General features: G+C 42.5%; 1 protein-coding gene across 4 annotated transcripts in view; it reads right to left on the minus strand.

Annotated features, from left to right (window-relative positions):
* Positions 1-25,901, minus strand: part of LOC126175842 (chromodomain-helicase-DNA-binding protein Mi-2 homolog) — a 165,826-nt gene that overhangs the window by 61,886 nt on the left and 78,039 nt on the right. For all 4 annotated transcript variants that reach the window (XR_007535621.1, XR_007535620.1, XR_007535622.1 and 1 more), the window contains exons 16-24: positions 25,806-25,891; positions 25,402-25,710; positions 25,052-25,291; positions 24,754-24,876; positions 7,970-8,157; positions 7,605-7,781; positions 6,463-6,586; positions 6,157-6,345; positions 4,588-4,740 (exon numbers count right to left, since the gene is read on the minus strand). Coding sequence is in view for 1 of the 4 variants with exons in the window: in XM_049922847.1 (XP_049778804.1) it covers positions 4,588-4,740; positions 6,157-6,345; positions 6,463-6,586; positions 7,605-7,781; positions 7,970-8,157; positions 24,754-24,876; positions 25,052-25,291; positions 25,402-25,710; positions 25,806-25,891 (1,589 nt within the window). In the remaining 3 variants the exon portion in view is untranslated. The remainder of the gene's footprint in view (positions 1-4,587; positions 4,741-6,156; positions 6,346-6,462; positions 6,587-7,604; positions 7,782-7,969; positions 8,158-24,753; positions 24,877-25,051; positions 25,292-25,401; positions 25,711-25,805; positions 25,892-25,901) is intronic.

The raw sequence follows: 25,901 nt of genomic DNA on the forward strand, positions 1-25,901 counted from the left end.
ATCATTCCATTTTAAATCACTCCTAATGCGTACTCCCAGATAATTTATGGTATTAACTGCTTCCAGTTGCTGACCTGCTATTTTGTAGCTAAATGACAAAGGATCTATCTTTCTGTATATTCGCAGCACATTACACTTGTCTACATTGAGATTCAATTGCCATTCCCTGCACCATGCGTCAATTCGCTGCAGATCCTCCTGCATTTCAGTACAATTTTCCATTGTTACAACCTCTCGGTACACCACAGCATCATCTGCAAAAAGCCTCAGTGAACTTCCGATGTCATCCACCAGGTCATTTATGTATATTGTGAATAGCAACGGTCCTATGACACTCCCCTGCGGCACACTTGAAATCACTCTTACTTCGGAAGACTTCTCTCCATTGAGAATAACATGCTGCGTCCTGTTATCTAGGAACTCCTCAATCCAATCACACAATTGGTCTGATAGTCCATATGCTCTTACTTTGTTCATTAAACGACTGTGGGGAACTGTATCGAACGCCTTGCGGAAGTCAAGAAACACGGCATCTACCTGTGAACCCGTGTCTATGGCCCTCTGAGTCTCGTGGACGAATAGCGCGAGCTGGGTTTCACATGACCGTCTTTTTCGAAACCCATGCTGATTCCTACAGAGTAGATTTCTAGTCTCCAGAAAAGTCATTATACTCTAACACAATACGTGTTCCAAAATTCTGCAACTGATCGACGTTAGAGATATAGGTCTATAGTTCTGCACATCTGTTCGACGTCCCTTCTTGAAAACGGGGATGACCTGTGCCCTTTTCCAATCCTTTGGAACGCTACGCTCTTCTAGAGATCTACGGTACACCGCTGCAAGAAGGGGGGCAAGTTCCTTCGCGTACTCTGTGTAAAATTGAACTGGTATCCCATCAGGTCCAGAGGCCTTTCCTCTTTTGAGCGATTTTAATTGTTTCTCTATCCCTCTGTCGTCTATTTCGATATCTACCATTTTGTCATCTGTGCGACAATCTAGAGAAGGAACTACAGTGCAATCTTCCTCTGTGAAACAACTTTAGAAAAAGACATTTAGTATTTCGGCCTTTATTCTGTCATCCTCTGTTTCAGTACCATTTTGGTCACAGAGTGTCTGGACATTTTGTTTTGATCCACCTACCGCTTTGACATAAGACCAAAATTTTTTAGGATTTTCTGCCAAGTCAGTACATAAAACTTTACTTTCGAATTCATGGAACGCCTCTCGCATAGCCCTCCTCATACTACATTTCGCTTCGCGTAATTTTTGTTTGTCTGCAAGGCTTTGGCTATGTTTATGTTTGCTGTGAAGTTCCCTTTGCTTCCGCAGCAGTTTTCTAACTCGGTTGTTGTACCACTGTGGCTCTTTTCCATCTCTTACGATCTTGCTTGGCACATACTCATCTAACGCATAATGTACGACGGTTTTGAACTTTGTCCACTGATCCTCAACACTATCTGTACTTGAGACAAAACATTTGTGTTGAGCCAACAGGTACTCTGAAATCTGCTTTTTGTCACTTTTTCTAAAAAGAAAAATCTTCCTACCCTTTTTAATATTCCTATTTACGGCTGAAATCATCGATGCCGTAACCGCTTTATGATCGCTGATTCCCTGTTCTGCGTTAACTTTTTCAAATAGTTCGGGTCTGTTTGTCACCAGAAGGTCTAATATGTTATCCCCACGAGTCGGTTCTCTGTTTAACTGCTCAAGGTAGTTTTCAGATAAAGCACTTAAAAAAATTTCACAGGATTCTTTGTCCCTGCCACCCGTTATGAACGTTTGAGTCTCCCAGTCTATATCTGGCAAATTAAAATCTCCACCCAGAACTATAACATGGTGGGGAAATCTACTCGAAATATTTTCCAAATTATCCTTCAGGTGCTCAGCCACAACAGCTGTTGAGCCAGGGGGCCTATAGAGACATCCAATTACCATGTCTGAGCCTGCTTTAACCGAGACCTTCACCCAAATCATTTCACATTTCGGATCTTCGTCAATTTCCTTTGATACTATTGCACTTCTTATCGCTATAAACACGCCTCCCCCTTCACTGTTCAGCCTGTCTCTACGGTATACATTCCAATCTGAGTTTAGGATTTCATTACTGTTTACGTCTGGTTTCAGCCAACTTTCTGTCCCTAGTACTATATGGGCATTGTGACCGTTTATTAATGAGAGCAGTTCTGGGACCTTTCTATAGACGCTCCTGCAGTTTACTATTAGCACATTAATATTGTTATTCCCTGTTGCATTTTGCCTACTCCTACCTTGCCGCGTCTCAGGAGGCGTCTTGTCGGGCCTAGGGAGGGGATTCTCTAACCTAAAAAACCGCCATGTGCACTCCACACGTACTCCGCTACCCTTGTAGCCGCTTCCGGCGTGTAGTGCACGCCTGACCTATTCAGGGGGACCCTACATTTCTCCACCCGATAGCGGAGGTCGAGAAATTTGCACCCCAGATCTCCACAGAATCGTCTGAGCCTCTGGTTTAAGCCTTCCACTCGGCTCCAAACCAGAGGACCGCAATCGGTTCTGGGAACGATACTACAAATTGTTAGCTCCGATTCCACCCCGCGGGCGAGGCTTTCCGCCTTCACCAATTCCGCCAACCGCCTGTACGAACTGAGGACGACCTCTGAACCCAGACGGCAGGAGTCATTGGTGCCGACATGAGCAACAATTTGCATTCGGGTGCACCCAGTGCTCTCTATCGCCGCCGGTAGGGCCTCCTCCACATCTCGGATGAGGCCCCCCGGCAAGCAGACAGAGTGAACACTGGCCTTCTTCCCCGACCTTCCCGCTATTTCCCTAAGGGGCTCCATCACCCGCCTAACGTTGGAGCTCCCAATAACTAATAAACCCCTCCCCCCGTGTGCCTGCTCGGACCTTGCTGAAGGAGCAGCCACATGTCCACTCACAGGCAGAGCGGGCGATGCCACACGGCCAGCCTCCACATTGACCCTCCGCCTCGTGCGCCGCGAACGCCGCTGAACCCGCCACTCCCCTTGGGGAGAGGGTGGCCCAACCGCGCCCGGTACCCGCGAAGATGTCTCGACAGCAGGGACAGTGTGTGAAGCATGTAACACCTTGGTTGTACCCTGCGACGCACCAGACTCCCCACTGCCGCTACACTCCGAGGCAGCAGCCTGAAGACGGCTGACCGCGGCCATCAACACGCTCAGCTGTTCGCGAACAGTGGCCAGCTCCTCCTGCGTCCGTACACAGCAGTCACACATCCTATCCATCCTAAGGAATCAATTTACTGAAGAGAGTTGTTCAACCTTTAACTAGACTACTAATTCACTAAAGGCGGCTGTTTATTCACTAAACTGGGGTTGCTAGCCACTTCTTGTAGAAAACAATGAAAATTGCACTACCTGTCTCTGGACTGTATTGAAAACAAACACTAGCACTACTGGCACTATGGTTGACTAAAGGGACTCTCTCTGACTCTATTCAAAACAAACACGAAATCTATGGAACACTATTAATAGCACCAGACAATTACAGCTTCCTAAAAGCAAATACACACGGAAGAAGAAGTGACAAGTAAGAAAAATACAGTTAATACTTAAATTAAGGTAGCTCGCTGCACAGCAGACGTGAAGCAGACGGCAGTTACGACGACACGTCTGTCAGAAGCTTTTCTCTTACCATTTCATAATCTACTTTAAACTGCCCAGTGTCTCTAGGTTTCTTCCACATATACGACTATAGTTTTAGCAATGATCAAACTGTACTCTGTGCGAAAACTGCCACACATTTTCTCCTTTCAATCCTTTCCCCCAATTTATGGTTTATTATATTTTCTTCTCTTCCTATACCTACTATCTAATTCCAGCCCCCTGTAAAAATTACATTTTTGTCCTACTTGGTGAACTGAATAAAGTAATTTTCTCAAAATAAATTCTGTCAAATCATCATCACCACCACCACCACCACGATCTGCGGAGCTAGTAACCAGTGCCTACAGTAGTATGATGGATCTCTGTACCTTGGTTTTGCTAAAAGCGTTCACTGTGCTATTCATAATAGTTTTAGGCACTGCATCGAATTTGAACAGTAAAAGACATCCCCCTCCCTATGCAAAAATACCAGGCAGTAAATCAATACCACCCAGGACAGAAGTATCAACATCCACACAGAAAACTATCCCTGGGAACAAATCTGAAAACATTTTGAACTGTTCCACTTCTCTATGTTTCCTCTACATGGTGAGTGATCAGCATTTATATTTACAATTTTTTTATTTTATTTTCTTCAGATCTTGAAAATTATTCCCTTGACTTTCAAAAACATTAACGGAGAAATATGTGAGTATGTGCATTTATGTATCTCAAGTGAATGCTTTTTAATGATGGTGTATCTCTACAAATGCGTTAAATCAACAATGCTTGTTGAAAGTTATCACATTAAAACATATGACCATCACTTTTTGAGAAGTCAGCAGCCATCAAAAGAAGGTTAAAATCAGAAAAAAATTCACAATATCCTACACTGGGACTTGGAAAACCGAAGGGTACAGCAGTTACTGTGTAAAATGTAAGTACTGAAATCTAAAAGAGCTTGGGTTGTACCACTTACCTCCTCACCCTCCTTCGTGACATAACTTGCAACTTTGAAAGAAGACAGGTATTCATTTGCCCAGTTTTCTTTTTGTTCAATACCTTCTTTGGAACGATCCAGCAATTCATCTATGGCTTTATCATCATAGTGAATTGCCTCATCTTCTTTACCCTGAAAAAGGACAGGCACTTAGCAATAGAAAATAAAAATTAAACACGAAGGAGATTAATAAACTGGCAAGTACAATACAATGGCGTAAGTACAATACAATGGCCTAAGAATAATTTTATGTACATAGTTCACAAATTTGGCAACTGACAGTAACTCGTTAATGGAGCCTCACGCAATATTTTTATGTATCAATAGCATTTTTATTCCTTCCCTCTCCACTAACTCACTAAACAATAATAATAATAATAATAATAATAATAATAATGAGGCTGAAGCAAGGGAGTGCACTATCCCCATTACTTTTAACTGCCATTATAAATGACATGATGGCAGGAGTGTCAGCATAAATAGTGATGAAAATAAGAAATCAATGGTGTTTCCAGGTGATTTAATCATGTGGGGAAACAGAGGAAGAGGTACAAAAAAGGCTACATGTATGGGAGCAAATGGTGGGATAGTATGGATTGATATTCAATGCGAAGTAATGTGAAGCGATGGTGACAATGAGGAATAAGATGAGTCGCAATGGGTGTATTAGAGGGCATGTACTAAAGAAAGTGGCTCTGAAATACCTGGGGAGTATAGCAGAAGACAGCAGGAAAAACCACGAGAAGATTAGAGTAATCCATGGATTTACCTTCCCCTTTCACTAGAGTATAAAAAAAAGCTAGGTACGAAGCAAGGCTGTATCACCCAAAAACAAGCAACTGTTATACCTAAAATATTATGCTCCTGTACTTATGCATGAGTCAGAAACGTAGGTAATGTAGAAAGAGTAGGTGAGCACGATAAAACTTTAAAGATAAAATTTCAAAATAAGCAGGGCAGAATTTACTAGAATGGATAGAGTAAGAAATAGTGAAAGAAGCCCAGGGAAGAGACCATACAAAAAACAAGTCCAAGGTGGTATAGATATTTTGAAAGAATGGTAAACGAATTACAGTAGGAGGCAAGAGATTGAGAGGAGGAGCGAGAGACAGAGGTATTGTTGGAGTGAAGAAAATGTGAGAAGGAGAGGTAAGACCACAGAGTGGAGAAAGAAACATGGTGGGAGAACAGAAAAATATGGAGACGCTTATGTTCCAAACAGACCCAGTCATAGATTAGAAACTGGAGGAGGAGGAGGAGGAGGAGGAGGAGGAGAAGAAGATTATCATCGGCACCATCAAAATCTTAACTATTCTTATAATAACAAGGAAGCAAGTTAAAAAATTTAATCTAATGCAAACTACCAATAAGCACTTTACTTATCTTTTTTATGAAGATTTGTTTGTGAACGATTACTGCAGATAAAAATAAGTCAATTTGAACTTTTTCTCCCTCACCGGCAAAGCTTTTTGTGCTAACATGTTTATGGCCTTGTGAATCCTCTTTAATATTTATCAAATGAAAGAATATTGGTGGAAGGAATATTACCTCTTCTTCCTTAAACAATTCCTCAGTTCCAAATCTGAGGATATCATCAAGTTCTTGCTTAGAGAATGTTGCTCCACGTCCACCCATTCCTGGTCTTACAACCAAGTGAGTTAACATCATCTTCCGCTTTGCTACTTGGGTAACACGTTCTTCTACAGAGTTACGTGTAACAAATCGATATATCATCACCTGAAAGAAGTAACTTCAATGCTACAGGTACACAATGGAAATCTTTTGACTCACCTTTATTACACACACAAAAATAATTTGATGTTGAAGTAAACAAGAACACTATAGTTACAATACCTTGTTAGCCTGTCCAATACGATGAGCTCGAGAGAATGCCTGAATATCATTATGTGGATTCCAATCTGAATCGTAGATAATAACGGTGTCAGCTGTTGCTAAGTTTATTCCAAGCCCACCAGCCCTGAAAGACAGTTGGCCATTTTACAACAATCTACAAGTCATATGCGAACAGCTGTTGAGTCATTAAATTTAATAACCTGTTTACACAAAATAAATTACCAGTATCAGCAATTTTTTTTAAAATTTTTTTTTTTAACTACCCTGTGAAATACGCTAATCCATACTAGGCATGCAGCCTTAGGTTGGTACGACAGTATGTTAGACGTAAACATTCCTACTAAAGATGTTAGGTAACATGACAATTTCTGCTCTCTTTCTCACCATGGACCAAGTGACCCTGTTGGCAACAACCTGTAGATTTTGTGCTTATTGTTCTCTGTTTATGAAGACTGCAAACTTTAGTGTTTTAACCAATACTGTGTAACATGTTTTATTTACCATAATTTTATGATTCTCAGTAGTAAGTCTCACATTAGAACATGGGTATCTTTTTAAAGTGGTTTCACAAAGACTTTTGCTTCCATATTTTATTTTCACGATTGAACTTTATCAAAACAAAGACGGAAACCCATGCACTTGTTTGTGTGTCAGCACTCTGCCACTGCCACTGTGATTATCACAAGGGCAGTGGCTGAGTGCTAACACACACCAACATGTATTTCCTTCTTATTCTGATCATGTCCAATAGTGTAAATAAAACACGGAAGGAAAAGTCTTTCGTGGAAAAACATTAAAAAAAACGTTCATGTTCAAATGTGAGACTTCTTATTGACAATCATAATAAAATTACAGTAAATAAAAATTGTAATGCAATATTGGTTAAAATACTACAGTTGGCAGTATTTGTAAAAGACAATAGGCACAAAATCTACAGCCTGTTGTGTTTGCCATTTTACACTTTCCTGCATTTTAGACTTTTTTGGGTCAGTCTGCTGAAATGTGTAAAAAGGGATTTTTACCATAGTTTTCTTGGATGCAATATGATCTTTCAATATTTCTGTTGCATTGTTAGAAAAACTTCATTAGCAATTTTTTCACAATTCCATATTTACTGGCCAATACTACAGTAAAAATCTTACCTGGTTGACAGCAAAAAAACGAACTGCTGAGCTCCTGGAGCATTGAACCTGTCAATGGCCTCTTGCCTTACTGAGCCAGTAATGTTACCATCAATACGTTCATATTTATATCCTTCACCTTCCAAATAGTCTTCTAGTATGTCCAGCATTTTCGTCATTTGTGAGAAGATGAGGACTCTGCAACAATAAAGCGTATCACTTGAAGAACACTCAAAAAGAAAAATAAATACAATATAGATTTCTGCACATTAGGTGCTCAAAATTTACAAGCTGCTGGTTAATCAATATACCAATGGTATTTTGCACAGTGTTGGTACTATTTTACATAAGATCAGATTGTAATAATCTGAGTGAAAGTCAGTCACCTGTGACCCTGTTCCTTAAGCTTACGCAGCATTGTTGACAGCAATACTAGCTTCCCTGAAGCTTTGATGAGTGCTGATGTTTCATATGTGCCACTAAGAGTAGTTGGCGCTTCCTGTGCTGCTGCAGGGAAAAGGTAAGGGTGATTGCAGCACTTCTTCAGATCCATCATAATGTTCAGCAAAGAAACCTATAAATTCAGATTACATTCATCACAAAAGAGTATCTACTCTCCTTAATAAATAAAATGATACCAGATCATAGATAAAAAAAAGAAGTGTGTGTGTGTGTGTGTGTGTGTGTGTGTGTGTGCGCGCGCGCGCGCGCGCGCGCGCGCGTGCCACCTAACTAGCTTTACAAACAAATGTAGACTTAAGTAAATATAATGTGGTATATGCTGCAAAAAGAAAGAGACATTGAGAAAGCTCTACAGATTTCTAGTTCTATAATCCTTCATTTTGATAGTTCTAAACCACTGAAATTTCAGCACCACCATAAGTAAACTAATGATCAAATTACATTTTTCTCCTGAACTTAGCAGGTTTCAATTACACTGTTTTGTCATGCACTACAATGTTGACAGTGGTACGATTTTCCAACATACAAATGCACGTTACCTGGGCAATTAGGGTAAGCTAAACATTGGATGGTCACCACTCAAGTTTGAATTTTGTATCTGATGAACTATGCTGGTGCAATTCAGGTAAATGTGCTTAAAAGGAAGGGTGAAGGAAACGGAGGGGATAGAATACTTAATCATGATATTTCTGCAGCACAGTGTAACATTATATGCAAGCAAATTAGGTGACATGCATTTATTTGGCTGCGTTATACAACTAGATTTCGGGATTTTTACTTTCCTCACTGTGTTCAACGGTGACCTAATGGCTTTTCAGATAACTGAACGGAGACACTTCTTTGCTCATTCATTATGTTGGTTTTTAATTTAATACCTAACAACAAAAGGGCACATTTTTGCTGAAGAAGCCGAATTACTCTTCTGGTATCTTACTATTTGCTTTCAGGCCACTGCCAACCTTAGCAAACAGATAACACTTAGCATGTCAATAAATAGGACCATTTCAAATAACATCATTTGGATAATCTTAACTTCTGTTTTTGTGGGTAGACATGCACAAGACAATATGTTGCCTGTATGTTTAAGTTAGTGACAATCAGCATTTTTACAATACTGGTCAATGTCATTCAGCTTTCACTGATTCAGATCATAATGACCATTTAGCTGAGCATTAACTTAAAGAGCAAGTGTGCAATATATTCTCGTAATGTAACAATCAGAATAACTGCCACATAATAACTCTTATGAGTGACAGACTAACTGCTTGAGGTACTCCCAAATTTTACATTCCATGTAACTTCCTCGGAGTAATTATAGCACGGTTCTACGAAGGTGGTCAGTAATAAAAAGAATCAGTTTTCATTACTCTAAAACCCTCAAAAGAAAAAAAAATTATTTTATTTGGGAAAGATTTACAACATAGTATCAAATTAAGATGGCAGATTTTCATGTCTGTGGGATTTCCAGGACAGTGCAAATTACATGCGCTCTTAAATTACTCCGTGCCCTTACCCTCTTAGGTAGACATGAAGAAATTGCTCAAGGTGAAAAACATTGGATTGTATTTCAACAGCTGGTCACTAAATCAATGAATCAACATGTGGCATGAAGAAAGCAATTGTCACCACTTTATGATCAACACTATCATTGGGTCATCACTAAAAGTATGAGTAAAATACATGTAAACATGTAGGTAACTAACTAACTTTATTCTCAATCTACGTTACTTGCGAATTACAGAGGTGACTTTGATTAAATCAAGAATGAAGTTCAGCACCTTGGGAAATCAAGACTGACACACACGGAAAGGTAGTTATTTAACAAGGGTGCTTAGCAAAACAGAATAAGTTGTTACAAAATTAGAACAAGGTAATTATTAAAGAGAAGAAGAGTGTTTGAAGGAAATGGTAATAACGTTTAAAAAAATGGCGAATCCCACAAAACTACTTGGAAATGCCTTTAAAGGGATACGAGAAGCTAGATGACAATGTGGCAATAGAAGCACATGAAAACAGCAAGAGTATGAAAACAGCAAGCGTATGAAAACAGCAAGCGTATGAAAACAGCAAGCCATACTTTTGTTGAGTAGACATCACATTTCATCAGTTAAGACAGCAGGCAGCAAAAATGAAAACAAATTACTGGCATTCAAAGATTTCTTACAGTATTTTTATAGTTTAAGAGCTAAATCAAAAGAATGATAATGAACGTAAATATGTTCTAGAAGCAATGCCAATGCCTTATAAAAATTCATTAGAGGTATGAAGAAGCAAAAGACACTGGGACATGACAGTATACCAATAGAAATGAGTGAACTGAAGGGAAAGAAATAAAAAAGAAACTTGCAAAATTATTTGCATGTAAATGAAAAAAAACTGCAATTTGGAAACTATGTTAAACTGCAGGTCACCTTATAACTGACTGGGTATGTCAGGATAAGTGTTGAAGGAAAGAAAAAAACTGCTAGGTAAAGTAGTACCTTAAACATCAGAAGATGTGAAATACTACACTCGATTCCTATCTGTTTTTCAATAATAAGCTAGTACAAAATGATACTCTAGTACACCCATTAAGTATAAGAGCAACAAAAATCCCCAGAACATACATTTGTAGAGACAGTATAACTTTTTATTGGTTCTATGAGTTACACAATTTAGGACTGAAAAAAGTGAGGTGTGCAGGAAAGCAGTTAATGAGAATATACTACAAACACTCAGGATTATTCATGTGCTGTTTGTCCAGTTTGTATGTCATTCATGCATTTAAAAGAAATGTACAATATTTTCCTGTAGCGATAAACAGCCCACCACCTGACAATAAGGGCCGTTTCCATTGCTATCTGCTAACCTGTTCCGTGTAAATCAAAAACAAACTCAGTTTTCTGATGTTAATTGACATGTAAGAGTCAATGAACAAAGTTAAAAGAAATCTGAAAAAGAGATGACAGAGATACAAAATAAGGATGTTTACATTAGAATTGACTGAAATTGCAGATTATGGTATTGGAATGCAGACTGTTGGGGCACTAAAAAGAATAAGTAGAAAATACAGGATTCTGTCAGAAAATGCAATTCTAGTTCTGGACCATCTGCACAAAAAACCAGGAAGAGATCTTCATCTGATGAATTTGATGCTACTCTTTTGCAATGTTTTAACCAAAAACGAGCATAAGATGCCATTGTTTCAGGAACGATGTGCGCCAAAAAAGGCAATTCTTTCCACAAAGCTCTACAGTTCGAAGGAGAATTTAATGCCTCATCTGGGTGGCTAACCAGAGTCGAACAATGTCAGGGGATTCGCAGACTTACTGTGCAAGGAGACTGGTTTAGTTCAAATGTCGTAGCAGAGTTCCAGAAATTTGTGGTAGAAGAGAATTTCAGACAAGATGATTTATAACACAGATGCAAGTGGCCTGTATTGGAAATTTCTACCAACCAGTATCGCTCCTTTTAAGAGTGAAGTTTGTGCTCCTGGATATAACTTGTCTAAAAGACACACTACAATTTTGTGCACTGCTAATGCTTCTGGGAACCACAAAGTGAAACTACTAGTGATTGGGAAATCAAAGGAATCTCCAGACATTCAAGGGCAATGCAGCTATGGATCTCCCTGTGAATTATTACGACAAAAAGGAACGTGGATGGATAGTGAAATTTTTAAAAACTGTCTCCACACACATTTTGTAACAGAAGTTCAGCAATTTTTAGCAGAGAAAGGATTGCCACAAAGGGCTGTTCTATTGCTGAATAATATCCCTTTACATCCCCATGAGAGGATTCTCGTATCAGATGATGGCCTCATCACAACTAAGTTTTTACCTCCTAACATGACTGTCACAATACAGCCAACAGACAAAGGCATAATTGCATTGGTAAAACAGCATTACTGGGCTGGTCTACTGAGAATGCTGACGGAGGAAAGGATGATTTGGTGGTGGTCTGGAAGCAGCTGACAGTTCTGAATGCCATATTCAGAATTTCTGATGCCTAGCAGAAACTCAAGGCACATCACTAGTTTAATCATGGAGGAAAATTCTGCCAGATACAGGAGAAAGTGATTTTCAAGGTTTCAGTAACGAAGAAATTACAAGTGCACAAATAATGAATCTGGCTAAAGGTTGAAATGCCTTTGAAGACTGCTACGAAGGAAACTGTGACCTCTGCCTGCATGTGCGTGCACCCACACACAGAGGCAAGCAGGCAGGGAGGGAGGGAGGGAGGGGGAGAGAGAGAGAGAGAGAGAGAGAGAGAGAGAGAGAGAGAGAGAGAGAGAGAATGTGAAAGTGGGGATGAAAAGAGTTCAAAATATATTGACTTTTTTTTTTTCAATTTCTGTGCATCTTCTTTCCTACATTACCCTGAATAATTAGGAGTAAACAGTATTTTACTCTAAATTGTTCAGCAGTATAATTGTTTCTCTTCTGAAGTTACTAGCTGGAGAACATCTACAAGCACTATCTTACTGGTAAACACAGGAAAATCAGCGGAGCAAAAAATGGCTTTGCGCTGATATCTCAGAACTTTCTTCTCTATTCCACAATTAGTACACTTGGTTAAACACGATAAAACAAAATGCCGTCAATAAATATCTCTGGTAGGCAATGAAAACCTCTTAACTCCATTTTGTTAAATTTTGCAGGTGAAGCAAAAACGGTTTCTCAAAAAAGTAATATAAAGTGATGTGGAAAGTTGCTACATGTGTAACTGTATAGTAGAAGCCTAGTTATTGACAGATTAGAGAAATCCATGCACTTTCAACTCTGATTTCAGAGTTACTGGTTACTGAATTATGAGTTTTCAGAGACAGATGGAGTTACATTACCTACTATCTATATAGTTTCTTTCCCCTCAAATTATAGCAGAACAGGCACAAACTTGTCCATGATTAATATCTGCTCCAGTTGAAATGATGTGTTTTATTAGGCATGGCTGATTTCTACTATTACTTTATTAGGAAGCAGAAAGATTAGGCTCCAAGATGTTAAATTATATTCGTAGCAGACACTGCAGTTTCAATACACTAACTTTGTGATTGACATACTGAACGGTGGGAGGCAGTGTTGCCAGTGGCAACCAGCCTTGCTAGACACATCTCAGCATGTGCCTACGAAACAGTAACACAGTGAGCATGTGGTGCTGGAGAACTATATACTATTGGCTGGCCGCTGACCCCTACCACTTGACTCGCTGAAATATCAGTCACAAAGTTCTTTAATCAGAGTACAATTTAGTACACTTCAGTTACAATTAATACATTTTATTTTATGAGTTTGTTTTTATGTCCTTTGTTTTGATTTGAATGTTCTATTGCACATTGACTGTCCTGCCATTCTCCAGATGAACATTGTATTTTAATCCTTATAAACAGAGGGTACAATGAAGCAAGCCCACACATCAGGAAAAGGGTGCCATACCCTTGTGTGTGTGTGTGTGTGTTTTTTTTTTTTTTTTTTTTTTTTTTTATTTTTTGTGGTTTTAGGGCGCAAAACTTCTATGGCCATTAGCGCCCAGCCCGTGACTTAAGACAGTAAAAAACCGAAATTGAAAACCAGCAGCAATGGGAACAAAGTCAGAAAATTGGAGAAACTAAAAATAGAAGAATTCTTAAAAATCCACTACAGAAAGGGGGTGGTTGTCCCCAAAAAAAGCTTCAAATGATTGACGTCATTTCACTGTCACTAATAAACTGGAGAACGCGGTTGGCTGAGCGCGTGTCATCCGCTAAAATCGACGATAGATCAGGCGATAGCTGTAGACGGTAGCGTAACGGATTAAAATAGGGGCATTCAATTAAAAGGTGTCTTACCGTCCACAGCTGAGAGCAGTGGGGACAGAGTGGGGGAGGATCGCCGCTTAAAAGATGTCGATGGCTAAAACGACAGTGCCCTATCCGGAGTCTAGCTAAAATTACCTCCTCCCGACGACGTGTTTGGGAGGAAGAGGTCCAAGCGCAAGGAAGGGCTTTCACTTCCCGCAATTTATTAAGGGGAAGTGCCGACCAATGCGCATGCCATAAATGAGCAACTTGGTGACATAAATAGCTCCGTAGATCGGTGAAGGGAAGCGACTGAATAGCTGGCCGAGGAAGAGAGACTGCAGTCTTGGCCGCTATATCGGCCGCCTCATTCCCACAGATACCAGCGTGTCCCGGGAGCCAGAGGAACGCCACCGAGACGCCCCCCAGGTGGAGCAAGCGCAGACAGTCCTGAATCCGGTGGACCAGAGGGTGCACAGGGTAAAGAGCTTGGAGACTGAGGAGAGAGCTGAGAGAATCTGAGCAGATAACGTACTGTATCCGCTGATGCCGGCGGATGTAGTGGACAGCCTGGAGAACAGCGTAAAGCTCCGCAGTATAAACCGAACACTGGTCGGGAAGCCGAAAGCGATTTGGGGTGTCGCCAACAATATAGGCACTCCCTACACCTAACGATGTTTTCGAGCCGTCGGTGTAAATAAATGTGGCGTCCGTCATTTCTGCACATAGAGCAGCAAATGCCCGACGATAAACAAGAGTAGGGGTACCATCCTTGGAAAATTGACAAAGGTCACGGAGCAGGCAGATCCGGGGACGGAGCCAAGTTGTCAAGAAGGTTTTAGGAAAGCGGAAGGAAAGAGAATGGAGCAGTTGACGGAAGCGGATTCCCGGGGGTAGTAGGGAGGAGGAGCGGCCTGCATACCCTACATCAAAGGAGGCGTCGAAAAAAAGGTCATCGGCTGGATTAGCAGGCATGGAAGACAGATGGCTAGCATAACGACTCAGGAGGACTGCTCGCCGATTGGACAGCGGAGGTTAAGCAGTCTCAGCATAAAGGCTTTCCACAGGGCTAGTGTAAAAAGCTCCAGACACTAAACGTAATCCACGATGGTGGATAGAGTCGAGACGCCGAAGAATAGACGGCCGAGCAGAGGAGTAGACTATGCTTCCATAATCCAATTTCGAGCGCACTAAGGCGCGATAGAGGCGGAGAAGGACCACTCGGTCCGCTCCCCAGGAGGTACCATTCAGGACACGGAGGGTGTTAAGCGATCGCAGACAGCGAGCCGAAAGATAGGAAACGTGGGAGGACCAGCATAGTTTTCTGTCAAACATAAGACCCAAGAATTTAGCGACGTCTGAAAACAGAAGGTTGACAGGACCTAGATGTAAGGAGGGCGGAAGAAACTCCTTACGTCGCCAAAAATTGACACAAACGGTCTTACTGGGTGAGAAACGGAAGCCAGTTTCGATGCTCCACGAGTGGAGGCGATCGAGACATCCTTGAAGACGTCGTTCAAGAAGGCTGGTCCGTTGAGAGCTGTAGTAGATCGCAAAATCGTCCACAAAGAGGGAGCCCAAGACATCAGGAGGGAGACAATCCATAATTGGATTTATGGCGATGGCAAACAGTACAACACTCAGCACGGATCCCTGGGGTACCCCGTTTTCTTGGGAGAAAGTACGGGAGAGAGTAGTGTTCACCCGCACCCTAAAAGTGCGCTCTGCCATAAATTCGCGAAGAAAAAGGGGCAGCCGGCCTCTAAAGCCCCAAGAGAACAGTGTGCGGAGGATGCCTGTCCTCCAACAGGTATCGTATGCTCTCTCCAGATCAAAAAATATTGCTACCGTTTGGCGTTTCCGGAGAAAATTGTTCATGATATAAGTGGAGAGAGCAACAAGATGGTCAACTGCAGAACGATGCTTCCGAAATCCGCATTGGGCTGGTGTTAAAAGACTGCGGGATTCCAGCCACCAAGCTAAACGGTAATTCACCATACGCTCCAAAACCTTACAGACACTACTCGTGAGATAAATGGGGCGATAGCTAGAGGGGAGATGTTTGTCCTTTCCAGGTTTGGTACGGGAACGACAACAGCTTCCTGCCACCGTCTGGGAAAGGTACTGTCGGTCCAAATTCGATTATAAAGGCGAAGGAGGTAACGCAGACTATGGGTTGATAAATGCAGCAACATTTGGACATGGATACCATCCGGTCCTGGGGCGGAGGAGCGAGAAGAAGAGAGGGCATGTTGGAGTTCCCGCATGGAGAAAACAGTATTGTAGCTTTCGTGATTTGGAGAGGAGAAAGCAAGATGTCTCACTTCTGCTGCACGTTTCTTCGGGAGAAACGCTGGCGGGTAATTTGAAGAGCTCGAAATCTCAGCAAAGTGCTGACCCAACGAGTTAGAAATTGCGACCGGGTCCACTAAGGTATCATGCGCGACAGTGAGCCCAGAGACCGGGGAGAAACTAGCCGCACCTGAGAACCGTCGAAGCCGACTCCAAACTTCCGAGGAGGGAGTGAAGGTGTTAAATGAGCTAATAAAGAATTTCCAGCTTGCCTTCTTGCTATCGCGGATGACGCGACGGCATCGCGCACGGAGCTGCTTATAGCGGATACAGTTGGCCAAAGTAGGATGGTGACGGAAAATGCGAAGAGCACGTCGCCGCTCACGTAGTGCGTCACGGCATGCCTCGTTCCACCAAGGAACTGGGGGGCACCAGGGCAATTCGGAGGTGCGTGGTATTGAACGTTCCGCAGCTGTAAGAATAACGTCGGTAATATGTGTGACCTCATCGTCGACGCTGGGAAAGCGACGGTCATCGAATGTCGCTAGAGACGAAAAAAGTGTCCAATCGGCTTGGGCAAATTTCCAGCGTCGCGAGCGCATATATGGCAGTGGAGGCTGCAGTCTGAGGACACATGGGAAGTGGTCACTCGAGTGTGTATCATCAAGGGCGAACCATTCGAAGCGCCGAGCTAGCGGAACAGTACCGACCGCAAGGTCCAAATGAGATAAATTTGTCGTGGAGGCAGACAAAAATGTGGGGACCCCAGTGTTGAGGCAAACTAGATCCGCTTGGTGGAAGACGTCTAGCAATAGAGAGCCACGTGGACAAGGATGTGGAGATCCCCAAAGCGGGTGGTGGGCATTGAAGTCCCCAACCAGCAAATAGGGGGGTGGAAGCTGACCAAGAAGATGAAGGAGATCAGCTCGTGCCATTGGTGTGGATGATGGAATGTATACAGTACAAAGAGAGAACGTGTATCCAGAAAGGGAAAGACGGACGGCGACAGCTTTGAAGGAACTGTTTTAAGGGGATTGGGTGATAATGGAGAGTATCATGGAGAAGAATCATGAGTCCTCCATGGGCCGGAGAGCCTTCAACAGAGGGGAGGTCATATCGGACGGACAAAGTGAGGGAGAACAAAGCGGTCATGGGGACGCAGCTTTGTTTCCTGAAGACAAAAGATGACCGGCGAGTAGGATCGTAAGAGGACCGACAATTCATCCCGATTGGCTCGAATGCCGCGGATATTCCAGTGGATAATGGACATGGGGTGAACAGAAAATGGAGGAATGTGACCAAAGTTGCTGTCAACTCAAAGACTGCTCGGAGCTAGCAACCGACAGCATGGAATGGCCTTCAGCCGAAGGCAGAAGATCCTGATCCATAGGTTGGTCAGGAGCAGCCCCTGCCACCAGCGATCGGCCGGTTGACCGGCCACCAGCAGTGCGCCTCGGCGACACAGAAGACGGCCGAGGGCGATTTCCGCCAGGTGGTGCTGTAGATGGGACACGCCTTGGCGGAGAAGGAGAGGAACTGGGTTTCTTTGTAGCCTTCTTGGAAGTATGCTGTTTTGATGAAGGAGGAACCGATGGTTGTGAAGTTGCAGTACGTAAAAACTCTTCACGAGTATGCTCTTTTTTCGAAGACTTGGCGTCTGACTTTTGGGCTCGAGATTTAGCAGAACCCGACGAAGGGTGAGCCATAGAGTGGGCAGGCGAAAAGTGGTGTGGTTGAACGAGCGATCTTTGCGCTGGCCGATCTGACGACCGTGGCACTAAAGGTGAGGTCGCAAGTCTGCCTGGCCGCCTCCTTTGTTGGCTGAGGAGAAGCAAGGACAGTGCTGTATTTTCCTGTCTGAGGCACGGTGGGCTTGCGACTGGCGAATAATTTTCTAGCAGCAAAGGTCGACACCTTTTCCTCCACTCTTATTTCCTGGATGAGCTTTTCGTCCTTAAAAACGGGGCAATCTCGAGAGGAAGCAGCGTGGTCACCCATACAGTTGATGCAGCGAGGGGATGGAGGTGGACGAGCACCCTCATGGGCATCCTTGCCACACGTAACACATTTGGCCGGATTGGAACAAGACTGGCTGGTGTGATTGAACCGCTGACATCGATAGCAACGCGTAGGGTTTGGGACGTAAGGGCGAACGGAAATTATCTCATAGCCTGCTTTGATTTTCGATGGGAGTTGAACTTTGTCAAATGTCAAGAAGACAGTGCGGGTTGGAATGATGTTCGTGTCAACCCGTTTCATTACTCTATGAACTGCCGTTACGCCCTGGTCAGACAGATAGTGCTGAATTTCTTCGTCAGACAATCCATCGAGGGAGCGTGTATAAACGACTCCACGCGAGGAATTTAAGGTACGGTGCGGTTCCACCTGGACAAGGAAGGTGTGGAGCAGAGAAGTACGCAGCAATTTTTGTGCCTGGAGGGCACTGTGTGTTTCTAACAACAGGGTGCCATTCCGTAATCTGGAACAAGACTTTACAGGACCTGCAATTGCGTCGACACCTTTCTGAATAATGAAAGGGTTGACTGTGGAGAAGTCGTGACCTTCATCAGTCCGAGAAACAACAAGGAACTGTGGCAACGATGGAAGAATCGTCTGTGGCTGAGACTCGGTATACTTACGTTTGTGAGCAGACATAGTGGAAGGTGAGGAAACCATTGCGGAAGAATCCCCCATGATTACCGGCGTCTCCGATGGCGCGCTCCTCCCTTGTGGGGGCCCTCTCTGAGGGCACTCCCGCCTTAGGTGATTGTTCACACCTCAGGTCACACCTCCCGACAAACGGACGGAGGGACCAATCGGCATTTTCGGAAGGTATCAGCTCGGGTAATCACCCCTCCCTGGGCCTGGCCGTTACCAGGGGGTACGTACGTGTCCTACCTGTCTACCCGGGGCGGGGAATTACGCGTTACCCCGTCACCGGCTACGCACAAAAGGCGTGGGTCGGCCTTCAGACACGCACAGGGAGGAAGAAAGAGAAAGGGAAAGGAAAGAAGAGAGGTCTCAAACGCCGCAGCGGAGAAAAGGGAAAGAGAAGAGGTAAGGAAAAGAGAAGGACAAAGGAAGGAAGAAGACATAAAAGCAAGGAAGGCGAAGAATGCAGTACATTTACGAGCGTCCGTCTCCGGACGTAGGCACAAACCATACTCCCAGATGGGGAGAAAGGGAAGGAAGGAGCCAGAGGTGAGGGGAGGAGGGGCGAAGATAGGGATGGGGAAGGATGCGGAAAGGGAAGGTATGCAGCCCGGAAAGGAAGGAAGGCCACATTAGCTCGGGGTCCCGTGCTCGCTACGCACGTATCCACAAAAGAGTTGTGGACCCCCTGGGGGGGCCCTTGTGTATGGAAGCGATGCAGCTTTTAAGAGGAATGATAGAGTGCCACACTACAAGTCAGGGATCTGACATTTGATAGGAGAGAGAAACAACTTAAGGGGGGTAAAAAATGAATTATTGATGCAGCCAGACACTACTTCAGTACGAAACCAATTAAGACCTTACACACATTCCAACAAAATGAAAAACTAAGGACTTTTAATACTTTTAATGATGTTATAGAGGACCAATTCATTGAGAACTACAAACACAGATGATGAGAACTGCAAGTCGAAGTGAAAAAATGTACGCTCTTTGACCTTATTCTTGATAGAGATTACTGGACAATATGGATGAACTAAAAACTATAATTGCTCAACACCTAACATTGCCCAAAAACTGAAGAGAAATGCTAAGAAAGTCATGGGGCCTGCAAGCCAGAACACATATGCCAGTCAGGTAGCAGTAGCCAACCGAAACAGATCCGGCAACAGGCAAGTAACCACATTTGTCATTTACGAGTTCCTAACCAGGAGCAAATTTTATCATCTGTGTGCTTTAATAGTTCAGTTTCTTGAGTTTATGCGTGTAAATTTAGTATCTAATACCCACAGTTGTCGCATTTTTTGTTTGCGTGGGAAAGTAAACCGATTTTGTGATATATTACAAGTTCCAAATCAGGATCAAATTATATAGTTTCACCTGAGTGCTTCGGTAGTTAGGTTTTTGAATATCTGTGTATTACTAAAAAACAGTTTGTGCATTTTTGTCAGGTTATACAGTAGAGTTGCGCAGCATGTGCCGATAGTCCGTTTATCTGCATAGTCTAGTTTTCCACGGTCTTTAATATGGTCAGGGACTGCAATTGTTGTGTGCGGATGCGAGCCGAGTTGGAGACACTTCGCTCTGGTGCTTCAGGCTGTGATGGCTTCGGTAACACAACTTGAGGCTGCAGTAGATGGGCACCACTGTTGTGGGCCGGCCGTGGGGATCCAACGGACGTACACCACATCAAGAGTTCTCCGATCAGCCCTCTCCGGTGGCCTACCCAGTTACTGCTAGCACTGAGTCTGACCCCTCACCTGTGGTCGAGTGGGAAGTTGCCCCGGGACGAAGCAGGCGGCGAAAGACTTTCCAGGCGGCCGTATGTAACGCCTCCCCAGTTTGTCTGACAAACAGGTTCCAGGTGCTGTCTTTGGGTGACACTGTCACTGAGCCAGATGCTGTCACCTGTCCTGTTTTAGAGGAAACCACTCAGCCTGCAAGATCCGGGCAATCGCAGAGGGTGGGATTATTGGTAGTTGGGAATTCCAACGTTAGACGCATTATGGGGCCCCTTCAGGACTTGGCTGACAAGAAGGGTAAGAAATCCAATGTGCACTCTGTGTGGATATTGGGTGGAGTCATTCCAGATGTGGAAAGAGTCCTCATGGATGCCATGAAGAGCACACAGTGCAGCGAACTGCAGGTGGTGGCTCATTTCGGTACCAATGATGTGTGTCACTTTGGATCAGAAGAGATTCTCTCTGGTTTCGAGCGGCTAACAGAAGTGGTAAAGGCTGCCAGTCTTGCTTTCAAGATGATAGCACAGCTGACCATTTGCAGCATAGTTGACAGGACTGATTGCGGACCTCTGGTACAGAGCGGAGTGGAGGGTCTGAATCAGAGGCTCAGACGGTTCTGCAACCGTGTAGGCTGCAGATTCCTTGACTTGCGCCAAAGGATGGTTGGGTATCAGGATCCGCTGAATAGGTCAGGTGTCCACTATATGCAGGAGGTGGCTACACGGGTAGCAGGGGCTGTGTGGCGTGGACTGAGCGGTTTTTTGGTTAGAGGGTCTCGGGAAAACACAAGAAGGGCTTGAGTCACAAACAGTGCAGGCTGAACACAGGAAAAACGTAGATACAGGAATCATTGGTATAACAGTTGTAAATTGTCGTAGCTGTGATGGGAAAGTACCAGAGCTTCAAGCACTAATAGAAAGCACTGATGCTCAAATTGTTATAGGCACTGAAAGTTCGATAAAGTAAGATACAAGCTCAGCTGAAATTTTTGCAAAGAATCTAACAGTGTTCTGAAAGGATAGGCTAAACACGGTTGGCAGTGGAGTGTTTGTTGCTGTCAGAAATAGTTTAACTTGTCGCAAAATTGAAGTAGATACTTCCTGTGAGTTAGTATGGGCAGAGGTCATTGTTGGCAACTGGAATAAAATAATAATTGGATCCTTTTACTGACCTCCCAATTCAGATGATACAGTTGCTAAAGGTTCAACGAAAACTTGAGTTTGATTTCAAACACATACCCGACTCATACAATAATAGTTGGTGGCAACTTTAATTTACCCTCGATATGTTGGCAAACATACATGTTTAATTCCGGAGGTAGGCATAAAATATCATCCAAAATTGTGCTAAGCACATTCTCTGAAAATTATTTTGAGCAGTTAGTTCATGAGCCCACGCAAATAGTAAACGTTTGTGTAAACACACTTGACCTCTTAGCAACAAATAATCCCGAGTTAATAATGACCATCAAAACAGATTCAGGGATTAGTGAACACAGAGATGTCGTAGCGAGAATGAAAACTATAATCCCCAAATCCTCGAAAAATACACCTACTCAAAAAAGCAGATAAAAATTCACTTGACACCTTCCTGAGAGCCAATCTCCACTCATTCCAAATTAAAAATGTAAGTGTAGAACAGATGTGGCTTAAATTAAAAGAAATAGTATCAGCAACAACTGAGAGATTTATACCAAATAAATTAACAAACGACGGAGCTGATCCTCCTTGGTACACAAAACGGGTTAGAACACTGTTGCAGAAACAACGAAACAAACATGCCAAATTTAAACAGACGCAAAATCTCCAAGATTGGCGATCTTTTATAGAAGCTCGAAATTTAGCGCGGACTTCAGTGCGAGATGCCTATAACAGTTTCCACAACAAAACTTTGTCTCGAAACCTGGAAGAACATCTAAAGTTATTCTGGTCGTATGTGAAGTATGTTAGTGGCAAGAAACAATCAATGCCTTCTCTGCACGATAGCCATGGAGATACTATCGAAGACAGTGCTGCCAAAGCAGAGTTACTACACACAGCCTTCCGAAATGCCTTCACAAAAGAAGACGAAGTAAATATTCCAGAATTTGAATCGAGAACAGCTGCCAACAAGAGTAACATAGAAGTAAATATTCTTGGAGTAGTGAAGCAACTCTAATCACTTAATAAAAGCAAATCTTCTGGTCCAGACTGTATACCAATTAGGTTCCTTTCCGAGTATGCTTATGCATTAGCTCCATACGCAGCAGGATTTTGGAACATATATTGTGTTCAAACATTATGAATTACCTCGAAGAAAACGGTCTATTGACACACAGTCAACATGGGTTTAGAAAACACTGTTCTTGCGACACACAACTAGCTCTTTATTCACATGAAGTGTTGAGTGCTATTGACAAAGGATATCAGATCTATTCCGTATTTCTGGATTTCCGGAAGGCTTTTGACACTGTGCCACACAAGTGGCTCGTAGTGAAATTGCGTGCTTATGGAATATCGTCTCAGTTATGTGACTGGATTTGTGATTTCCAGTCAGAGATGTCACAGTTCGTAGTAATTGATGGAAAGTCATCGAGTAAAACTAGAAGTGATTTCTGGTGTTCCCCAAGGTAGTGTTATACGCCCTTTGCTGTTCCTTATCTATATAAATGATTTGGGAGAAAATTTGAGCAGCCGTCTTCGGTTGTTTGCACATGACACTGTCGTTTATCGACTAATCAAGTCATCAGAAGATCAAAACAAACTGCAAAATGATTTAGAAGAAATATCGGAATGGTGCAAAAAGTGGCAGTTAACCTTAAATAATGAAAAGTGAGAGGTCATTCACATGAGTGCTAAAAGGAACTCGTTAAACTTCGGTTACATGATAAATAAGTCTAATCTAAAAGCCGTAAATTCAACTAAATACCTAGGTATTACAATTACAAACAGCTTAAATTGGAAGGAACACACAGAAAATGTTGTGGGGAAGGCTAACCAAGGACTGTGTTTTGTTGGCAGGACACTTAGAAAATGTAACAGACCTACTAAGGAGACTGCCTACAATACGCTTGTCCGTCCTCTTTTAGAATACTGCTGTGCGGTGTGGGATCCTTACCAGATAGGACTGATGGAGTACATCGAAAAAGTTCAAAGAAAGGCAGCACGTTTTGTATTACTGCGAAATACGGGGGTGTGTGTCACAGAAAAGATACAGGATTTGGGATGGACGTCATTAAAAGAAAGGCTTTTTTCATTGCGACGGAATCTTCTCATGAAATTCCAATCACCAACTTTCTCCTCCGGATGCGAAAATATTTTGTTGACACCGACTTACATAGGGAGGAGCGATCAGCAAGACAAAATAAGGGAAATCAGAGCTCGAACGGAAAGATACAGGTGTTCATTCTTTCCGCGTGCTATACGAGATTAGAATAATAGAGAATTGTGAAGGTGGTTGCTTGCCAGGCACTTAAATGTGATTTGCAGAGTATTGATGTAGATGTAGAAAAAGCCCAAAGGAATTCCTAGAGTAGGGAAAGAAGTAACTGGTGGATGAAGTAGCTTAGGTCCATAGCACCTCTGTCTCTTAAGATTTCTGGAGGCAAATATCTAAAATACACAGTCGTTATAAAGAAAAAGAAGAAGCACCACCACCACGAACCCTTGTACTTGGATTGGCCGCAATGTTCACTCTTTTGTACTCTAATTTGCTGTTTGTTGTTTTCTGTCAAGTTGCTGATGTAGTGTGCGTCTTCAACTTATTTAGGCTTGTTACAAATAGTGAAGCCCATCTGTTACAAGTGATAGATGGTGACCTTGAGGTTGAAACCAATAAAACAAATTATTGCACACTGTCATGATATTTGTCCTTCATAATAAGTAATGACAATTACAGCATCGAGCATATGGGATTGTTATTGTTGCCAAAGCGAAAGGATGCCATGTCTGGAGAAATATTTAATGAAAGACGTAACTTCAGTCTCTCACTCCAATAACTCCAGCACGAGAGGTGCCATCACTGTTTATGTTCCAAGAGCTTGTTACAACATTTCACAGCTCACTGGAAATGTGTGATCTTACTGCATCTTGGACATCTATTGTTGCCCTGCAGATGTATGAGTGGGTGAGGGGAAAATCTTAATCTATAGAGGCCTCAAAATGCTTTATGTATATTTCAAGCTTTTAGTTCCAATGGAAGCATCTTAGGTTCTCAGCAATTCTTCTTATTCCTTTTTCTAACAGTTTTACATTCATATGTAATTAGATATGAAAAGCTGTCAAATTACCTGCTGTCCACCACCTTTTGGATTTAACGCTTCAAAATTTCTTGTTAATATAAATTTGTAATACTTCTTCTGCATAGGTGATAATTCAACTCTAACAATGAATTCTGATTTTGAAGGCATACTCTGAAACACAATAACAATTATTACTGTGAAAGAAAGAACAGTTTGAACAATGGGATAAATCAAATTGTTGAGCTTAACTTCTTTTTATGTGTTGTTCAGTTTCTTTTGACATCTCTAAAAACAATGGCTTAACTTCATACAGCTTTTAACAGTGTGCAATAGTAGTGATACTTACTTTAAGGACATCAGCTTTTAGTCTTCTCAGCATATGAGGTCCCAGCAATTCGTGAAGCTTCTTCACCTGATCCTCCTTTGAAATATCCGCAAATTCATTTTGAAATGATGCCAAATCATTAAATTTCTCACGGCACAGGAAATTTAACAAGTGAAAAAGTTCTTCCAGGTTGTTCTGCAGTGGTGTTCCAGTCAACAATAATTTGTACTGAATGTTGTAACTTGCGAGAAGCCGAAAAAACTGTAAACATGTAACAGTAGGTTAACATTGTTAAGCTTCCTTACATAGCAACAAAACAAAACCTCCTTATTTACTGAATCAAATATGTAATTTACTTGGAGAGTACAAACCTTTGACTGGTTGCTTTTAAGCCTGTGTGCTTCATCAACAACGAGCACAGCCCAGTCTATGGATCCCAGACAAGCAGCATCTATCGAGATGAGCTCATAGCTAGTTAGCAAAACATTGAACTTTATAGTTGACGCCCTTATTCTAGAGACCCGACCACCTCTCACTGCTCCTTCTTCAAATGAAAGTTCATTCTCCCTAATAACAGCACGTGAATCTTTGTCTCCAACGTAAGTCACTACATAGAAATCTGGGGCCCAGGTTTCAAATTCACGTTCCCAGTTTATTATTGTAGAAAGCGGGACACTTAGCTGTCAACAAAAGAAAGTAGTTTAATAGTTGCCACATGTGCACCTTCATTTTTGAGCGTTTCATTCTGTAAGTTTTTATTCATGTTTTTACTTACCAGAAAAGGTCCTTTACAGTGTCCCTCCTTGTATAAGGAGTACAAGAATGTGATAGTCTGAATAGTTTTTCCCAGCCCCATTTCATCTGAAACATT

Source organism: Schistocerca cancellata, chromosome 3 (assembly GCF_023864275.1).
Source record: "Schistocerca cancellata isolate TAMUIC-IGC-003103 chromosome 3, iqSchCanc2.1, whole genome shotgun sequence".
NCBI classification, from domain to species: Eukaryota; Metazoa; Arthropoda; class Insecta; order Orthoptera; family Acrididae; genus Schistocerca; species Schistocerca cancellata.